General features: G+C 38.8%; 1 protein-coding gene across 1 annotated transcript in view; it reads left to right on the top strand.

Moving 5' to 3' along the window:
* OVCH1 (ovochymase 1) overlaps positions 1-12814 on the top strand; it is a 47926-nt gene extending 35112 nt beyond the window's left edge. Inside the window, 5 exon segments of the mRNA XM_042467869.1 lie at positions 2675-2809; positions 3866-3901; positions 5461-5685; positions 10936-11119; positions 12469-12814. Of these exon segments, the coding sequence (XP_042323803.1) occupies positions 2675-2809; positions 3866-3901; positions 5461-5685; positions 10936-11119; positions 12469-12814 (926 nt within the window).
* Positions 12815-18982: the final 6168 nt, after the last annotated feature.

Below are 18982 nucleotides of genomic sequence, written 5' to 3'. Positions count from 1 at the left end.
GGGTTAACGTTATTGTGTGATAGACACCCCCCCCCCACAAATTCGGGCAATGGGAAGTCAGTTTGAACGCAATCATGTGGTTTTGCGTTACTGCGTGATAGACTGCCACACGCAAATTCGGGCAATGGCATGCCATTTTCGGGCAATGGGGAGCCAGTCTGAACGCAATGCACATTCACATAATTGCGCTAAACTAGTGACTTTAAGTGAATGTGTTCTAGCCCCACTTTCTTTTCATTCGAATTTAAGAGAAATTCCTCCTGTTTGATAAACTCCCTCAGATCTTCAGCATGATCAATGGGAGTTGCTTCTTAACCAAGAGGAGATCTCTCCCACCTGTTTCCCTAACTGAGGGCTGAACAATTGTGATACTCACGACTGGTAATAATGGCTAAGATTGTAGGCCAAAAGTATGGAAAGGGCCACAGGAACTTTAGCTTACTTTAGCTTGGAGGGCCTTCATTAAGAACATGCTTATTCTGCTTATTCTGCCAGGCATTTGACTTTTCCACCCCTCGGACTATTTTTCCCTCTATATACTGTGATTAAGTTTTGTGATGTAATTTATGTTTACTGCCTTTCATATACATTCTAGTTTATTGCCATGCAGCTTGGGAAATACCAGCACTGAAAGTCAAGAGTACAAATACATAATTTTTTTTCCAGCCCAAACCTGACAGTTCTTGTCAGAAAAATGCTGAAGTACAGTGGTGCCTCGGGTTACGAAATTAATTCGTTCCGCGGCCGCTTTCGTAACCCGAAAAGCCTTCGTAAGCCGAATTGCCATAGGCGCTAATGGGGAAAAGCCGCGATTCCGTGCGAAAAAGCCGAAAAAAGCACCAAAAGTTTTTTCGTAACCCGAAAAAACATTTGTAACCCGGAACAATGATTCCCTATGGGATTTTTTCGTATCCCGAAAATTTCGTAACCTGGGTATTTCGTATCCCGAGGTACCACTGTAGTAGCTTTTGTAGAACTCCTTTTATTTTTATGGTTAAGGCGAGGTCTGTCCTCTAAAATAAAAACCACATGGAGTAGCGATCACTGAAAGAAGGTGCAACCACAGGTTGTTATGGCTAGTCCCTGGAATACTGCTTTGCACACACACTTAGCTACATCTACACTGCTGGATGAATGCAGTTTGACACTGCTTTGATTAGCATGGCTCCATCCTACAGAATCCTGGGATTTGTAGTTTGCATAGATATTTAGCTTTCACTGGAGAGTGTCACATGGAGGACAGAATGTCCTTGTCTCATCCCTGTCCCATCCTTCCCGCATGATCACACAGAGATTTTCAGACAACATCATCATTATCCCATTTTTATGACATTGCAATATGATTTTCAGACGACATTGTGCTTATCCCGTCCTCCTGTCCCTGAAGTGGCATGGCCCCATCAGTTAGTATTAATGGAAATTCATATTTAATACAATGATGGGTTCCACTGGCGGGAGAAGAATGTGATAAACACGGATGCGATAAGGACAGGGTAAGGACGGGAGTGGTGATCCCTCCTCCCCTGTGTGATAATCTCATGACAGAGATCCCAGGATCCCATAAGCCACCTGTACAATATTACTCCAAGGGGGCATGCAAGTGATGTCTGCATGCAAATATCAAGGTGCTTGAGAATACTGTTGTACCTACTTATCTAGCAGTATAGGTAAGTCCTATTGAACTCGGTTTGCTTTACTTCAAAGTCTCTTTGAACTTAATTTGATTTATGTCTGAGTGGTATGTCTAAGGTTACACCATTGGAAAGGCCAATCTCCTCAAGCAGCAGATTTGGAAATTGGGATTTACTCATGTATTAATTTTGTATCTGTACCACCAGGGAAGTGGGGAGAAATCTTGTGGGTCTTTCTGCCTCAGGTGCCAAAATAACTGATCTTCGTGGGAAGGGGTATCATTTGCTACTCTGTCTCAGATAACATGACATCTTGGGCTGGCACTGATTGATAGGAGTTTATCACACTGGGGCTGATTTTGACATTAAAGAGAGATTAAAGTGCATTTAAAGCATCCCGCAAATGAAGCAGAAATGGTGTGTAATTGCGTGAATGATGATCACGCACAATTGCGCAAATAAAGTGATATTGGAAATGCATTGTCTCTTAAATTCCGAAAGTAAAAAAATGTGCATTAATGCTTCTTTGTGACCACTTTAATGGTGTTTTGTGCGACGTTGTGTAAAATTGTGATGCGTAATTACGCAATTTCCCCAGGATATCCATGGGATAAACTCCCAATCTCATTTGTGTGATAAACTCCATAGACTCTGCACTCGTCTGCCATCTGTGTATATGAATGAATGATAATGGCTCCTGTACTATTTAAAAAAACACACAGCCCTGTTACAGACTGCCAAAATAAAGCTGCTTTAGGTCTCTTTGGAGGTATGCTATTTTAATGATGCATGGGTCCTAAGAGTCTGGAGGTCGCACCAAAGCCACACTCCATTCCTTAGCACTGGAGTGCAGCTTTTGGTGCAGCTTCCAGATTCTTAGGAATTTAAATAGCATATCTCCAAAGAGACCCGAAGCAGCTTTATTTTGGCAGTCTGTAACAGGCCACAGTTTTTTAAATAAAAAATTCAGTATACTATTCAAATATTCCATGAAAAGCTTGAATCCACATACTGCTATTTGTCTCTCTATGTCTACCTGACAGGTAACTTCTGCAGTGAGTCCCCACCTTATCCTTTAAAGTCACGCGGTCCTGTGGTGACCCTGATCTTTTCTTCTGGTGCGAATACAAATATGAAAGGGTTTGTTCTTGCCTATAGAACCCATGAAATACATCTCAGTAAGTATAAAAGGCTTTTGTAAGAGGTTTGTGGGTTTGAATGGGTGAAGAAAGACATGATTGTGAGGCTCCTTTTATATATATTCTGGGGTGTAAGAACTGAGTGTTTCAGCCCAGACAGTACCTATCTCCCTCTCTTATAATGCTAGACCACATTCCTTAAATTTGAGTGGTGCAGGGATTCAAGACTCACAGAAGGAAGACCTTTTATAAGGAATTTGCTAGCATTAGAAGTGGTGAGCAACCTATCTTGAGGATTAGACTCATAGGGGACAAGGCTGCCGGTCATGATGGCTGTGTATTACCTCCAGTATCAGAGGCAGACCCTCCAAGTACTTATTGCTAGGAATCCCAGACAGGAGGATGCTGTGTTGTGCTTATTCTGCTTTATTGCAATTCCAGAAATATTTGGCTGGCCATTTTGGGGGGGAAATGCTGGACTATATAGTCTCTTAGCTTGGCAGCATGTTCTTAGAGAAATTCTAGAGTTACTAAGCATCATTGTTCAGTTTATTCATTCCTAGTGCTCCTTGTTTACATTGACACTAGGTAAAGAGTCCAACTCAGCATATTGGGCAATATGTAATCCTGTTCTGTCCTACAGAAACTGAGGACATTCTTACAGTTATGTCAACTGTATGTTTTTTCAGGCATAGCTACAATAGGGCAAGAATATGCCAAAAATTTCATGAAAAAAGTGAGGGGTATTTTTGTGTAACTCAATTACTACAGATATTGTGCCATTCTGAGACTATTCTAGGATTTCAGTTGTGTCCATATTTATATGGTGAATTATACAAATGGGCATTGTTTTACGTTATGTCATATCCTTGGTGGTGGATTTAAAAATGGAAAGTCCTCTGTTTTTATAAAGATATAAAGGTACTGATATGCAGATAATGATTTATTAAAGTTGTGGTTTCTTGTGTATTACTCACTGGACTGGAGGAACAGAACTTTCTTCAATCTAACTATTCATTTTGGGCATAGATGTTATCGGCTGGACCACCAAAATTCTCATTAATGAAGCTAACATACCTTTTTTTCTTTTATAAGGCCCTGCACAAGGTAAAATAAGGCATGCTGGCAAAGGTATGAATAACTGTGTGCCTGTATATCAAATGCAAATGTGTAGAGATGAGGAAGGGACAATCAAATTGCAGTCCTATACATATTTCCCTGGGAATGAGATCCATTGAATTCATTGGGTCTGAGTAGATATGCATGGGATTGCATTGGATGCCTATCAGCATGCAAATAATTTTCTAGCAATTCTGATAGAGCAATCTTGTGCAGGTTTACTCAGCAGCAAGTCTTGTCAAGGATTGTATAGAACTGCAGTTCAGATTTTGGTTTATCGGCATGATTCTGTGCTGTGTTTCTCATGAAACATCTCTTTAACCTTTATCATATAGCTAGAAGTAACTGCTTCTTAATTAGCAGACCTGTCTATGCAGGTCCAAGAAATTTTTATGGAAGAGCATGTGTGGTCATCAGGCTTCTTTGCTTTCTCAAATTGTTATGCTGGGCAGGGGGAGGTTTAAACAGCATGTTACATTAAATACATACTGTGCAGTTGAAGACTTTTTTGTTCTATTCTAAATGTGTGGCCTGAATCCAGATCAAGTTCAGCCAGTGCGGGACAGTTAAACATTCCCTATTCTGGCTTTTAATTCAAAATTAACCCTCTAAGCAGGGTTGGCACCAAGAATGTTATAAATATGCATGAATTCAGAGAGGTTTCCAACTTTGAACCTATCATGTTTTTTTGTTTGTTTTTTGGCAATATTTGATGGGAGGGGTGCTTTTGCCTGGGGCTAAGACAGTGTGATTTGCCTAAAGCAGGGGTAGCCAAACTTTTTGAGCTGGGGGCCAGGTTGCTGTCCCTCAGACAACCGGGGGGCCAAAGCCAAAAAATAAATAATTAAATAATTTTTTTTAAAAAATTAAATAAATAAATAAACCGGGACAAATGTAGGACAAAATTTTCAAATGGTGGACACTTTTTTTAAAAAAGTGGAGGACACGTGAAAAAAATTGCTGATTTTTCAAAAATGTTAATATAAATGCATGTTTCTGAGGCTTCTATAGACAATTGCCCCTGCGCGCGAGAGGCCAAAGGCCCCGGTGGCAATCGGCGGCAGGACCGGGCTGGGGCCGGTCCCAAGGCCTCGCCGGGCCGCATCCAGCCCACGGGCCACAGGTTGCCAACCCCTGGCCTAAAGTCAACCAGTCGTTTTCCATGTCTGAGTGAGGATTCAAAGTCTGTTCTCCAGCATCTTAGTCCAGCACTCAAACCACTAAACCACAGTAGCTCTTGGTTGTTATATATCCTACTGGAAACATCACATAAGAGCAGGCTTTCTTTAGCTCTGTGACAAACCTAGCTAGGTACAAGATTGTATTAGATATGACCACACAGTTGTATATATCTTTCTCCAGGCTTTTATCTTTTAAATAAAAGACACTCTTAAGAGACTGGAAATTTGGGTATTCTGCCCCAGGTATCAGAATATCTCACAAGTGTTTCTTCCACTGCTGGGCAAGAAAAATACCACCATGTTAAGTGAATAAGACCTGCCTTTTCATACTACCAATACGAATCACTCATCTGTGACAGAGTGTTGTTTGTCTCCTCCCTCTTCTTTAAGGATGTCCAGTTTTGGATCTGATCCCATTAGGAGTTGCTGAGATCGTGTCTCCAAACTACCCAAATACTTATCCAGATTCAGTGATCTGCACTTGGACAGTCTATTCTGCTTCGGGAAACAAGTTGAAAAGCATAATCAGAGATCTTGCAATGGAAGACTCCAAAGATTGCATTTGGGATTCCCTGAATGTTTATGATGGGCCAGATCAAAATTCAAAATTGCTTGGTATGTTGGCCTTTATAGTCCATTTCCCCCCATTAGGCATAGTAAGGGATATTGCTAATCTATTCTTAATCCTTTGCTTGGCAATTCTCATTAGAAATGATTTTAAAAGAAGCAGGTATTTTATCAAGTGAATGCCTCTTAATTATTTATTCAGTACTGAGCCAATCCAGTATAATATACTTTGCTTTACAACAAAGACGTCTCCCAATCATATATTGTGTTGTTGTCAGGTGATTTATGGAGACCTATCCTAGGTGTTTTGGTTTGGGTTTTTTTTGGGGGGGAGGAGTTTATTCAGAGGAGGTTTACCATGTGACTTACCCAAGGTTGCTCAGTGAATTTCCAAATCCTGTCTCCTAGAATACTAGTCCAGCACTCAAACAACTAAACTACTGTGGCTCCAATGCAATGACTTTGTCCTGGAGTTTTCTTGGCAACATTGATTCCAAGAAGGCTTGTGATTGTCTTCCTCTAAGTCTGGGAGAATGTAACTTGCCCAAGGTTACCCAGTGGGTTTTCATGGCTGAGTGGGGACTTGAACCCTGCTCCCCCAGAATTTTAATCTAACACTCAAACCATTGCACCCCACTGGCTGTCAGCAATATATTACTACTGGGAAACTTCACCCACAATCCCTCCTAGTCACTATACCTGCTAATCAAAAAATCCTGCCGCTTCATCACTGTGAATCCTGGCTCTACTTTTTCCTAGTTACAATCCACCTCTCCTCTCTCTCTCTGTGTGTGTGTGTGTTTGTGTGTGTGTATTCATGTGCTTTACCTAAACATCAAAAGGGCAACATTGGTGCACAAGAACATACACAATGTTGTACTCAGTAGCTATGGTTTATAGCACATCTCCTTTGTATGTGTGTGTATTCATGTGTGTTACACAAACAATGAAAGGGCAACATTGATGAGCAAGAACATACATACTGTTGGACCAGTAGCTATGGTATATGACAGGAAGCTACAAAAAACCTGAGGAAGCCATGATTCTGAGATCCTAGGCTGCCCACGGAGTATTCTAGCCCTGAATTCCCCTTGAATCCCCCCTTTACCTGTTGTGGTTTTTGTTGAACAATGGGTGGCTGCCTTTCCACCTGGTTCCTGCGAGCCAGTCAGTGTCACAATTATGGACGCAAATTACTCTGAGGTCATAATGAGGTGCCCACCTTGCCTTAGAAGGGACATTTGCAGATACTGTGGGAAGGCAGCTGCCCATCATCACCATGTTTTGTTCCAGGTATTCTGGAAAATCCAAAGCAAAAGGTAAGTCTTTTTAATGCAGCACAAGGGGTGGAAACTCCAAATCGTATCCAGCATTATGAAAACAGCCCAGGCCTAATTTGGGGTTTCGGATCTGTGCAATATAAACAGCATGCACTAAACCTGGGTTGAATTCGGGGTTTATAAGCAGTACAGATAATCCTCTAATACCTGAGGAGGGCTGTTGATAACAGTCTTTTGAAAATCTCTCATTCATTGGGCTGTAACAGGAAGCTGATATGATAGCACATTACAACAGTTCAGGCTTTATTTGCTCTGTGACCCATTCATTTGTATTTTTGGTATTTGTAGATCCAGAGCCTATAGTGTCATGATTTTTTACTTCTGAAAGACTGAATATTCTGCCTGTGGAGTTAGCGCATTTAATTAATTACCTTTCTTCCTGCTTTGGGATCCAGGGCAGCTCACAATATAAGTTAAACCCAAATAAAGTTTTTTAAAAAGGATAATAAAAAAGTGAAAAAGCAATTAAATAAACAATATCAATCAGGTTCTTCTTTCTATTTATCCCCTCCCCCCAAGTTTAAAAAAATAATCTCCAGGAAAACTTTGAGCAGTATACAGACTTTTCTATCTGAATATCAGTTTAAGATAAAAAGGAGAATTACAGAAGACCTCTATGGCTCATTTCAGGGACTATAAACACATTTTTTTGTTATAGATAAAACAATTTCACACAAATACAGTTAAAATGATTGTGTCTCAGTGTTGCTCCATCGGGAGCCAGAAGGGATATTTCAACTGGATGTGAAGTGCAGAGTGAGATTATAGTTGTTACCCTTGAGGAGGAACTTGCATGGAAGAGCTGTTTCAGAAAAGCAAGTGTAATTTAATAGGTTGGATAGTGATTTGATGCTTGAAGATGGAAGCTGCCTAAACATATAAAACTGTCATCTGGGGAAGACAAGAATTACCAGCTAGCGATTTATTCAGTTGAAAGAAGTGCTGTTTCCCGGGAAGCTAGTCCCAGAAATCAAGCGTTTTCATTTGAAATGGAGAAGAATACCTATTTATTTTGGGAAGGGGTAAACATTCTGGAACGAAGGAACAACTTCATTATGTGTGTTATAATTTCAGCAGCAGAATACTCAATTTTCTAGCAGTAAAAATGATGATGACATAGTTGCTGTAAATTGATAGGAGATGCATGCAGGTAACACTGTTATAATAGAATGCCCATTGTCTCCCCAAGTTGAAAGAATATAGAGTAAGTGTCTAAAGTAAGTGTTTTTGGGAGTAGGTGGCTTGGGCTTAATAACAGAGTTCCAGAAAATATTGTTAACCTGGGTGTCTGTTGTGCATTATACATTGGGTGCTATCTAGTGCAAACATGGGCACAATGCAGTGTGAGGGGCGTTTGCAGGCCCCCAGGGCTTGTTTTTGTGGTCCCAGGAGTAAAAAAAACCCCAGTATCTGCAATTTTTGGTCAAAAATTAATTTTGCTCCAGAGTGCTCTCTAGGATGCAGAATTCACTCTTGCGGTTGTAGAGGGCATTTCCAATATGTTTGCAGCTGCCTCCTCCCTTAGGAGTCAAAAACAATTTTTGCAAAATTTTCTAAAATAATGTTTTGACCCCCAAATGCTTCAAATGTCCACTTGGGGTCGTGGGGTACATTTTCAACACATTTTGGGGTTCCCTTGGACCCCAACTAAGGACAAGGAAGTGCTTTTTGAAACTCAAAACATGGTGAAAATGCTCCCATGCCAGCTAGAGATGTTTGGCAGCAAAACAATCTTTTTGATTTTTACTTTTTATTTTTTTGGTGGGGGAAGAGGTGTGGCCTAGCCTTCCCCAGTTGCCCATCCCATGTCCAGTGTATTTATTATTAAGCACTCTTGGTAAAATTATGTTCAGGATACTTACAAACATGAGTGTTATATTGCTACATGGAGCACATAGTTGTGTAGCATTTTTATTGTTGTGTGCCTTCAAATTGTTTCAAACCTATGGCGATCCTAAGAACATCCTGTCATGGGGTTTTCTTGGAAAGATTTGTTAAGAGCAGGGGTCAGCAACCCCCGGCCCACGGGCCGGATGCGGCCCGCGGAAGCGGCAGGACCAGCCCCAGCCCGGTCCTGCCACTGCCGCCGCCGCTGCTTCCACCTCCTCCTGAGCCACGCGACCATGCTGCCCTCCTCCTCCTCCACCGCGTGGAGGAAGAGGAGGGCCACGCGGCCTGGGGCAGAGGAGGCAAAGGGGGAAGCCCCACGCCACCCTCCCCACCTCCCCGCGCTGCCCTCCCTGCCTCCCCACGTGGCCCTGCGCTGCCCTCCCTGCGCTGCCCACCTCCTTCTCCTCTGCCCCGCCCCCCAGGCCGTGCGGCGCATGGAGGAGGGGGGAAGAGAAGAAGGAAGAGGAGGAAAAGGAGGAGGGGGAGGAGAAGAAGGAAGAGGAGGAGGGGGGAGGAGAAGAAGGAGGAGGGGGAGGAGGAGGAGGAAGAGGAAGAGGAGGAGGGGGAGCAGAAGGAGGAGGTGGTGAGTGGCCAGAGGCCTCAAGATTTTTTAAATTTTATTTTGTGTGCTTTAAGTGCTAACAAGTCTCCCTTGTTTTGACAGTGATAGTGTGGTGGTGGTGATGATGATGATATGAGTCAGCTTGAGAGGCATGCAGGCACTGTTTCAGAAGCCGAGAGTGTGTCACCTTCCAAAGTGTGTTTTGGGTGCTTTTAATGCTAACAAGTCTCCCTTGTTTTGACAGTGATAGTGTGGTGATGATGATGATGATGATGATGATATGAGTCAGCTTGAGAGGCATGCACGCACTGTTTCTGAAGCCAAGAGAGTGTGACTTTCCAAAGTGCCTTTTCTGTGTGTTTTTGGTTCTTTAATAGTTATACTGATATCAGAAAACCTCTGAGGCATGGCCAATGTAAATTGCTGTGATTTTTACAAACCCATGCGCAGTGAAGAAAAACCACAGTCCCTTGACCAAGTACACACTTCTGAGAAGTACACTTGGTGCAAGAACTGTGAAACCACCTTGACATGTTCAATATGCATAGCCATGTGAACCCATGTTCAGTGTGAAACCCAAAGAGTTTGGTTAGGCAGTAAGCGTCTGAAATACGCAAGAGGCCATGTTAAGTAAAGCCATGTTCAATGCCCAAATGTGCTGTTTGGAATGGGGGGAGGGGGGTGGCCAGAAAGGGAAAGTACATTTCTGCCATCTGTCTAGGAATAATGCCCAAATGTCCTCCATTTTGATCATGCCTAAGAAACATGCATTTATATGAACATTTTTAAAAAATATCAAATTTTTTCACATGTCCTCCATTTTAAAAAAATGTGTCCTACATTTGAAAATGTTGTCCTATATTATTTAATTATTTATCCCCCCCCCCGTTGTCTAGGGGACACCAACCCAGCCCCCGGCTCAAAAAGGTTGCCTACCCCTGGTTAAGAGGGTGTTTGCCATTGCCTTCCTCTGAGGCTGAAAGAGTGTGGCACCCAGTGGATTTCCATGGCTGTGGGAGGATTTGAAGCCTGCCCACTCAGCGTCCTAGTCCAACACTTAGACCACTGCACCATGTTGTCTGTGTTTGTAGTTCCTGTTTCTCCCTATGTAAACATGTACGAATTCTATATTTCTTTTTAAAATCATATATATGATATTGTTTGGGGCAATAAAAGTATAATTATAGACCATTACTGGATTATCATGAACCAGAAATCTAAACCAAATACTCAAGCTTTTAAATAGTGTACTTAAAGTGCATAAACTTGAAAATATTTTACATCTATTATTATTATTATTATTAATTATAGACGTAAAATATTTGCAAGTTTATGCACTTTAAGTACACTATTAAAAGCTTGAGCATTTGGTTTAGATTTCTGGTTTATGATAATCCAGTAATGGTGGCAAAGGCCATAGGATGTGACCAGTAGTAGATCCCTCTCCAGGTAGAAACAATTTGCCATCTCTGACTACAAACAGTGTTTCTCTCTTGTGGGTTATAGGTAGATTCTGTGGCCGAAAGGAAGATTTCAGACTGTTTTCAAGTGGAAGCTACTTGACAGTGTGTTTCAAAACAGATGGCTCCGTTGGGGCCCAGGGATTCAAGATGTTCTTTGAAGAGATGAATCAGGGACCAGCACAATGAAGCAAGGATGGAATAGGACTCCAAAATCAATGTAATTTGAAGTTGAAGGTTCTCTTTCTTCTTAGACACTCAATCTTGATTTATTTAGTTGTTGAATTTATACACCACTTTTCTCCTGCCAAGACAGCTTGGAATAATTTAAATTAGAAATTAGCCAAAATATTATGTTGTAAAGGTTAAAGAACAATTAAACAATAGTTGCATTAAAATCAGATACTTAAAATCCTTTTAAAATACAGTTGGACCTCCATTTTCGCGGGGGATCCATTCTGCCTCCCCCACGAAAACAGAGACTTGCCGATCTTCAAGCCCCATAGTGCGGGATGTGTGCTGCAGAGGCATGCCCCATTGAAAATAACAGAGGTCACCCCTCCATGAATATTCAAACCAGGACCTCAAGCCCGTGAGAAAGGAGGGGCGACTATACATTGAAAACATAATTTAAAATTTAAAAGATACAACCCACAGCATGACACTTCCACTATCTATTTAAAAATAAATCAAACACTTGCCTAAATAAGTAGTCTTAGGCCTGTTACAGACTGCCAAAATAAAGCTGCTTCGGGTCTCTTTGGAGGTATGCTATTTAATTGATGCATGGGTCCTAAGAGTCTGGAGGTCGCACCAAAGCCACACTCCATTCCTAAGCACTGGAGTGCAGCTTTTGGTGCAGCTTCCAGATTCTTAGGATGCATGCATCATTTAAACAGCATACCTCCAAAGAGACCCGAAGCAGCTTTATTTTGGCAGTCTGTAACAGGCCTTAGTCTGATGATGGAAAACAGAGCAAGGAAGGGGCTAACTGGATTCCCTCTGGAAGGGATTTCAATAGCCTGGAAGTAGCCAAAGAGAAGCCTTCCTAAATCTTCTGCTCCCAGACCTTATGTGGCTCTCAGGGTCCTTTTTGTGACATCCCATCATGATGCTCCTCACTGGCGAACAACTACTGTTTCTATAGTTTTTTGTGGGTTTCTGTGTGCCAGCCATGAAAGCCTTCAACAACTACTGTTTCTCCGCGCTTGGCATTGACAGACATGAGGAGAAACTTGAAAAAGCCCTTGAAAACCAAAGCAACAATTCCCCCCCCAGACCCACCAAAGCTACCCTTCCCAGTTTTAGGGTTTGTCTTCCAAAGATGGGATATATGCAGTGGGACAAACTAAGATACATCAGAATCATCTGATCATATTACACGTGAGAAATTTGGGAGGAGGGGAAATCAAAACTCAAAACTAAACAGTGTCATAAAAAGTGGTCTGGAGCAGATAATTTGAAAAGCTCATCTGAAGCTATGTGTCCAGGTATTTGGCAGTGTGAGTCCATTATAGGCATTTTGGAAAAGCTAAAAAGCAATCAAATACATATTCTCCAACTGTGCGATTTTGATCAGTCATGGAGGACTACTTATATTCAAGAATGGTGGGCATTATAAAGTGGCTGGGGTTGTATGATGGGGTAAGGACTGTGATCCAGAATTGCCAACAGTCTACACACAAATTTCTGCTTACAAGAGCTGGATTTCAATGGTCGCAAAGAAAATTGTGAAGAGGAGATCCTTAATTCATTACCCCTTTATATTAAAAATGGGGTATGTGAACTGTACAAACTATTACTTTTTTATTTCATGTCGCAGCAAAACATTGGTTTTGACACAGTTCAACAAATTTCCATTAGTGACTAGGGAGATGATGTATTTCTCTGCCAAAAAAAAAAAAAAAAACCCCCAAACAATATAGGATTATTTAACTGAAGTGACATGAAGAACATCTCATTGCACACTAACACCTGCTTTTGGGAAGCAATTTGAATAGTTAAACATTGCCAAATGATGATGTATTGTTCAAAGGCATTCTGGTAGAGTCCGTGTGATGTTGTTCTTTAATATGTGTTTTCTTACTTTTGTGGTCTTTGCCTATGTAGAAGGGAATTGAATTAAAGCTGTTTTTTGTTCTTATAGTAGTGCTTGATGAAAGAAACATGGTTAATGATATGTATTAGCCAGTGATTTATCTGAATCTGTCTACCCACATATATTTTCTGCCTCCAGCTTTCATAATAACTATTGGTGTAACAAAATAAAGCTGTAAATGCTGATGTGTTTTGGCTGTGTTACTGATGTTTTTTAAAAAATATATTTTTTATTAAACCTAAACACAACTGCAAAGAGAGTTTATAAAAATGAGTGATAAAGTGATCCTGAGGTATAAGTTTGAGGTAATGTAGGCAATCACTTGTATGGCAGAAATACAAGAAAAGCAGTGATTTGGATATCAAAATAAAGTATTGTGGTCAACAGTAACATTAATGGTTCCCTTTATTTGATGTAAAAAGATTTCCTGTCACCAGAGATATCTTTGAACTATATATAGACAATTTTGAGTAAACATCTGATGATATGGGGGTGAAAGAGAAGGAGCTTGACTTGATTAGGCTTTAATTAAGGGAACGGGGACATAAGAGGGAATTAAGAGAAAAAGAATGGCAAGATTAGAGACGTAAAGAGAGACAAAATGATCCCGAGGTAAAAGTTTGAGGTAATGTAGGGAACCACTTGTCTGGTAGATGATTCAGTAGAAATGCAAGAAAAGCAGTGATTTGGATATCAAAATAAAGTATTTCCTGAGGTAAAAGTTTTGGGTAAATATAAGGAAATACTGATAATATGCCTCCCAAGAAAGCAAAACCTACTTTGGAGGGTCCAATACAAGGAGAAGTGGTAGGTGAAGAAGTAGTGGAGAATTTAGACACCCCCATGCCTGAAACCACTGATAGTGTGGAATTATGGGAGATTTTTTAAAACAGGAAATGAATTGGCTAGACTTGAACTTGAGGAAAAATTAAAATTTTTGCAAATGGAGACAGAGAAAGAATGGGAAAAGGAGAAGCAAGAGTGGACATTAAACTGAGGGAACTGGAGTTAATAACCAGTTTAATATCTAGAGCTAAGAGGGTGGTCAACAGTAACATTAATGGTTCCCCTCTATTTGTTGTTCAAAATTATGTTCAATATTGTTCTCACTGCATCTGATAAGTGCCTTCGTGGCATAAAATCAGTTTGATCCCTTATAATTTTTTTGTTATACAGAGTTTACTCATTTAGTGGAGACTGAGGAAATAATTTTTGAATAAATGTAATCAATCTCTGACAGAGAAGGCTAAATCTCTCAGAGAAATACAAATCCCTGAATTCCATAGCATTGAGCCATGGGAATTAAAGTGGTGTCAACCTGGATTATTGCTGCTGTGCAATAATCCAGTGTGTAAATTGAGACCCCAGCATGCTGTGCACAAGCCGTCACTCTAAAGGATCTTGGGTGACAAATTGTTTGGCTTATATATCATTGTCATCATCTTTTATTTAATGTTATTAATGTACATGGTACTTCACATAATAGAACAATAAAAGAGAGACATCCCTACCAAAGATTACGGTCTTCTTTTAAAAAGAAAAAAGAAAAAAAAGAAAGAAAGAATATGAGATGGAAGGAGTAAAATGTTTCTGTGGTAAACAAACAGAGCTATAAAATATGTAAAATGAGCACAACACTTTTGGCTTCCAACTTTTTTCATTTGCTAATGACCAACATTAGGTTGTATTCAAGGTGGCAATTTAGAACACCGTCTTCAATATTCTTCAGTGGATGATGATGGTGCTGTCAGCCCTCCGTATCTAAGGATTCTTAATTTGCAAGATTCAACCATCCTTGGCTTAAAAATATTCCAAAGAAATCCTAAAAGCAAACCTAGATTTTGCTTATATATATGTGTGTGTGTGTGTGTGTGTATGTATGTATGTATGTATGGGGGACACCATTTTACTGTACCATTGTGAGTGGACTAGGCCGCAGCCAGTGTGGTAGTAGTTAAGTGCAGAGAGTCCTGAACCTCCCCTTGTGGGCTCTGACCATAAAAGGCAATAGAGTGGTGGCAGACTCTGATAGGTGGACTGGAGTGTGTTGTCGACTGCTGATTGGACAAGAAGGAACTGTGTTGAGACCAAATTGTATAAATTCAGTTAAACTGGCCTGTTTCTGCAGTGTGTATAGGACCTTTCTTTCTCTCCAGCCACAAAACCTTTTCTGCAGTGTAATATTCTTGACAGATTGCAAAGCAAACTCCTTCTGTATCCCTCAGACTTCTCTGAAAAGGTGGCATGTGTATTCCACAGTACAGGGAAAGTCAATTGGAATTTCTTTGAGGTTTGCCCCCAAAAGGGAAGGTATTAGAAAAGCTCAAATACTCCACCTTTGATTTCTCAGTAGTTGTCATTAGAGATGTGAAGGGCCAGGGGGAAAAACAGAAACTTTTTTTGGGGGGGAACTCCCCCCCTATTTTTTTCCTGAAGCCTTTTATTTTTGTTTTTCTAAAAAAATGGAAATATTGGAAAAAAGGAAGAAAATTGATTATGGAATATTTTATTTTAGCATGATGAATAAAATCTTTAAGACAAGGTGTTCATATATTCTCCAAGTCATTTCTAAAAACTACGTACACTGTCAGATTATTCTAATTTCTGTGCACTGAATGTTTTTTTCATATTTGTTGGCATATTTCACTTAACACTGGAATTTATTCTGTTTGTCTGGTGTGAAGTAATTCAATTGGGACACTGTCTGTTCCTGGTGATTTATTCTAATTTCTCTGACTGCCACCTTCCACCTCACTTTATTAAATTTGGAGTTCATCTTCATATAGTTATTCCATGTGTGATTCTTTCTTTTTTTTTTGGTCACTTTTATAAAGTTCTTCTGTGTATTGATTCCATCAATTATAGCTAAATACAACTAAGAAATCAATACATTAAAGTAACGAACATGTGCCATCTCAACAAGCAAAACATTCTTTAGACCTTTTTATAAATAAAGTTTTATTCGTCTTTCAAATAGAGGCTTGTTTGGCACTTGAGTAATTTAACCATGCTACTAGGAATTATATGAAAGTAAATATTTTTAAAATATTTTTGTTGCATTTAATGGATATATCTGCATTCATTAGCATGCCTAAATCCAAAATCTTATACGACGTACATATTTTAAATCTTGTACTAATTTATACAATCTAAATCTTATAAAATCTAAATATTCTAAGTCTTTAATACTAACTCTATCCTAATTTCTTTAGAGTTCCATCCCCCATTATTCATCAATTCTAAGTGCCTTTCTTTTATCTTTATTACTTACTTAAGCTTTTCCCCTTGACTATTAAATAGTTATCTTACCTTAATTTAACTTTGATTTGTGTCTTTACAGCTGGGTTAATTAATTACTACTTTCTATATAGTAATTCTTTCTTTATGAATATTTCTTATATATATTGTAATGAAATAATATTATTCTTCTGTAATATTTTTTCTAAACTATTCTGAATATATCTTATCTTTATGTCTATATCTTAATTACCCCCATTGCTCCTTTATGTATGTAATTACAGCTGACTACTCTATATCACAGTTTTCTAAAGATTTATTTCTTAATTTTTGTGTCAGTTTATCCATTTCAATCATGTCCAATAAATTAAATTTCCAGTCCTCAATCTCTTGTATCTCTGGCTTTTTCCTATTTTTTTGTGTATAAAATTCTTGCAGTAGTTAGCATATAAAACTTCTTTTCTAATTCTCTATTTATCATACCCAACAAAAAGACCTTCCAACTTAATTTTTAATGTCTTTGATTATTTTATTTATATTCTTACAATATATTTCTTGGCTAAATCACAGCTCCACCAGCAATGTATGTATGTCCCTCTTTCATTACCAAATTTTCAGCAGTTATGGTTCTGTAATTTATATATTTTAGAAATTTTGTTTGGGGTAAAATGCCACCTAAAAAACATTTTGAACCAGTTTTCTTTTAATCTTTGGGAGGCCGTATATTTGATTCTTTTATACCAATTATATTCCCAATCATCTAACTGAATTGGATGGCCCACATCTATTGCCCATTTTATCATTGCTTCCTTAATTAACTCATCCTCCATTTCTAATTCCAATAACTTCTTGTATATTTTAGTTATTAATTTCGAATCTGTTTTCAATAATAATTTCCTGAGCACTGATTCATTTATTTCTGATCCAAATAATTTTTGATCTATTCTTATTCTTTCTTGCAGTTGTCTGTATGCAAACCAGCCTGGGTCAAATCCTCTAGAAATTAGCATTTCATGAGTTTCTAATCCAGTCTTTCCATTAATTTTATCTTTTAAAAATAACATCTCTATATATAAACCATTTCCTTTCTCTGATCATTTATTTTCTGTACAATGCCTCCTGTGGTGAGAGCCAAATAGGAAATTTATTAAACATTCTGATTTTATATTTTTTCCAAATTTGTAAAAGGGGTTTTCTAATGCAGTGATTATTAATTAATTTGGTCGCTTTTTCTTTTTCATACATTAAATATGCATGAAATCCAAACAATACACCTTCACCCTCTAATTCTAGCAATCTTTTGTCTTTTATAGTGATCCATTCTTTAATCAATTGGAGGCAACATGTTTCAAAATATAATTGTAAATTTGGAATTCCCAAACCACCTCTTTCTTTAGCATCTTGGAGAATGTTTAGTTTAATCCTTGAATGTTTTCCTTGCCAAATAAATTGAGTAATATCTTTATTCAATTTTTTTTAAAAATCTTTTTAATTTATTATAGGGAAAAGTTGGAAAGTAAACTTTAAAAGGAAAAAATAAGCAGTTTTGGTGGTCATTGTGACAATTTGGTGGCAGCCGTGGGATGAAAAGGCCCAGGATGCTGTCATAGAAGAAACTTAGTGGTGGTAATTAAAGTGATCATGAGAAATGATGGCAGCGTTGGAATATGTGAAATCCAGTGGCTGGAAGTGTGATAACAGGGTTCTGAGTTAGAGATTCAGATACCTAAGATTTGGTCTGAACTTAAAAGTATAAAAGTTCAGTGGATTAAAAGTATTAAGGTGTAAATCAATAGAGGTAATCTCTGAGGTAATGATCAAGGGTACTGTGTAGGAGATTACCTGGAAACTGACCACACTAGAAAAAAGTATTATTGCCAATTCCTGAGGTAATTTGTTGTGGTAATTGTAGGGGACTGGAGAAGAAAAAGTTAAAGTACAGTGTGAGAGTGGGTAAAGCCATTGCATCTGTGAAAGTACCAAAACAAGAGAACACTGAAGGAAAATACCTTAAAAAAGTGATTTCTGAGGTAAAAATTTGGTGTAAAGTAAGAAATCACTAGTTTATCATCAAGATCCAAGTGTTACCTTAGCAAATAACTTATTAAAAAGCAATTAAGAGTATTTCCTGAGGTAAAAGTTTTGGGTATTAGTAGGGAAATACTGCTAGAATGCCTCTAAAGAAATTAAGACCTCCTATAGAGGAACCAGAGCTGGTTGGAATAGAAATTATGGCTAGCCTTGACACTTCCATTTCTGAATCTCAGGAGAATGTGGAAATTTGGAAAATAATGAGAGAAACTGAAATGGCCAGAACTGAAAAGGAAATGGAACTTGAAAAAGAAAGAATGAGGTTAAAAACTGGAGAACAAAAATACTCATAGAAAAATGCATGACATAAAAATGAACACATGGAAGTTAACAAACAATTTAGACTCTAGAGTTACTCATATTGCCAAAAGCAACATGACTGGTTTCCCTCTATGTGATGCAAAAAAAATTTCTATGTTACTAGAGGTAACCTTGACTTATATATAGCCAATTTTGAGCAAGCTTGTGATGATACGGAGTTAAAAGACAAGGAGCTTGACTTGATCAGGCTTGAGTTAAAAGAACTGACACATAAGAGAAAATTAAGAAGAAGAAAAAATGAGAGAATGTTAAGAAAAGTGAAATATCACATTTCTGGAGGCAGTCGCCTTACTACAGCTTTACTACAATCTCCATTACAATCTGTACAAACTTTGATTTCATATTG

Source organism: Sceloporus undulatus, chromosome 5 (assembly GCF_019175285.1).
Source record: "Sceloporus undulatus isolate JIND9_A2432 ecotype Alabama chromosome 5, SceUnd_v1.1, whole genome shotgun sequence".
Lineage (NCBI taxonomy): Eukaryota > Metazoa > Chordata > Lepidosauria > Squamata > Phrynosomatidae > Sceloporus > Sceloporus undulatus.
This window is presented reverse-complemented; position numbering and strand designations above follow the sequence as displayed.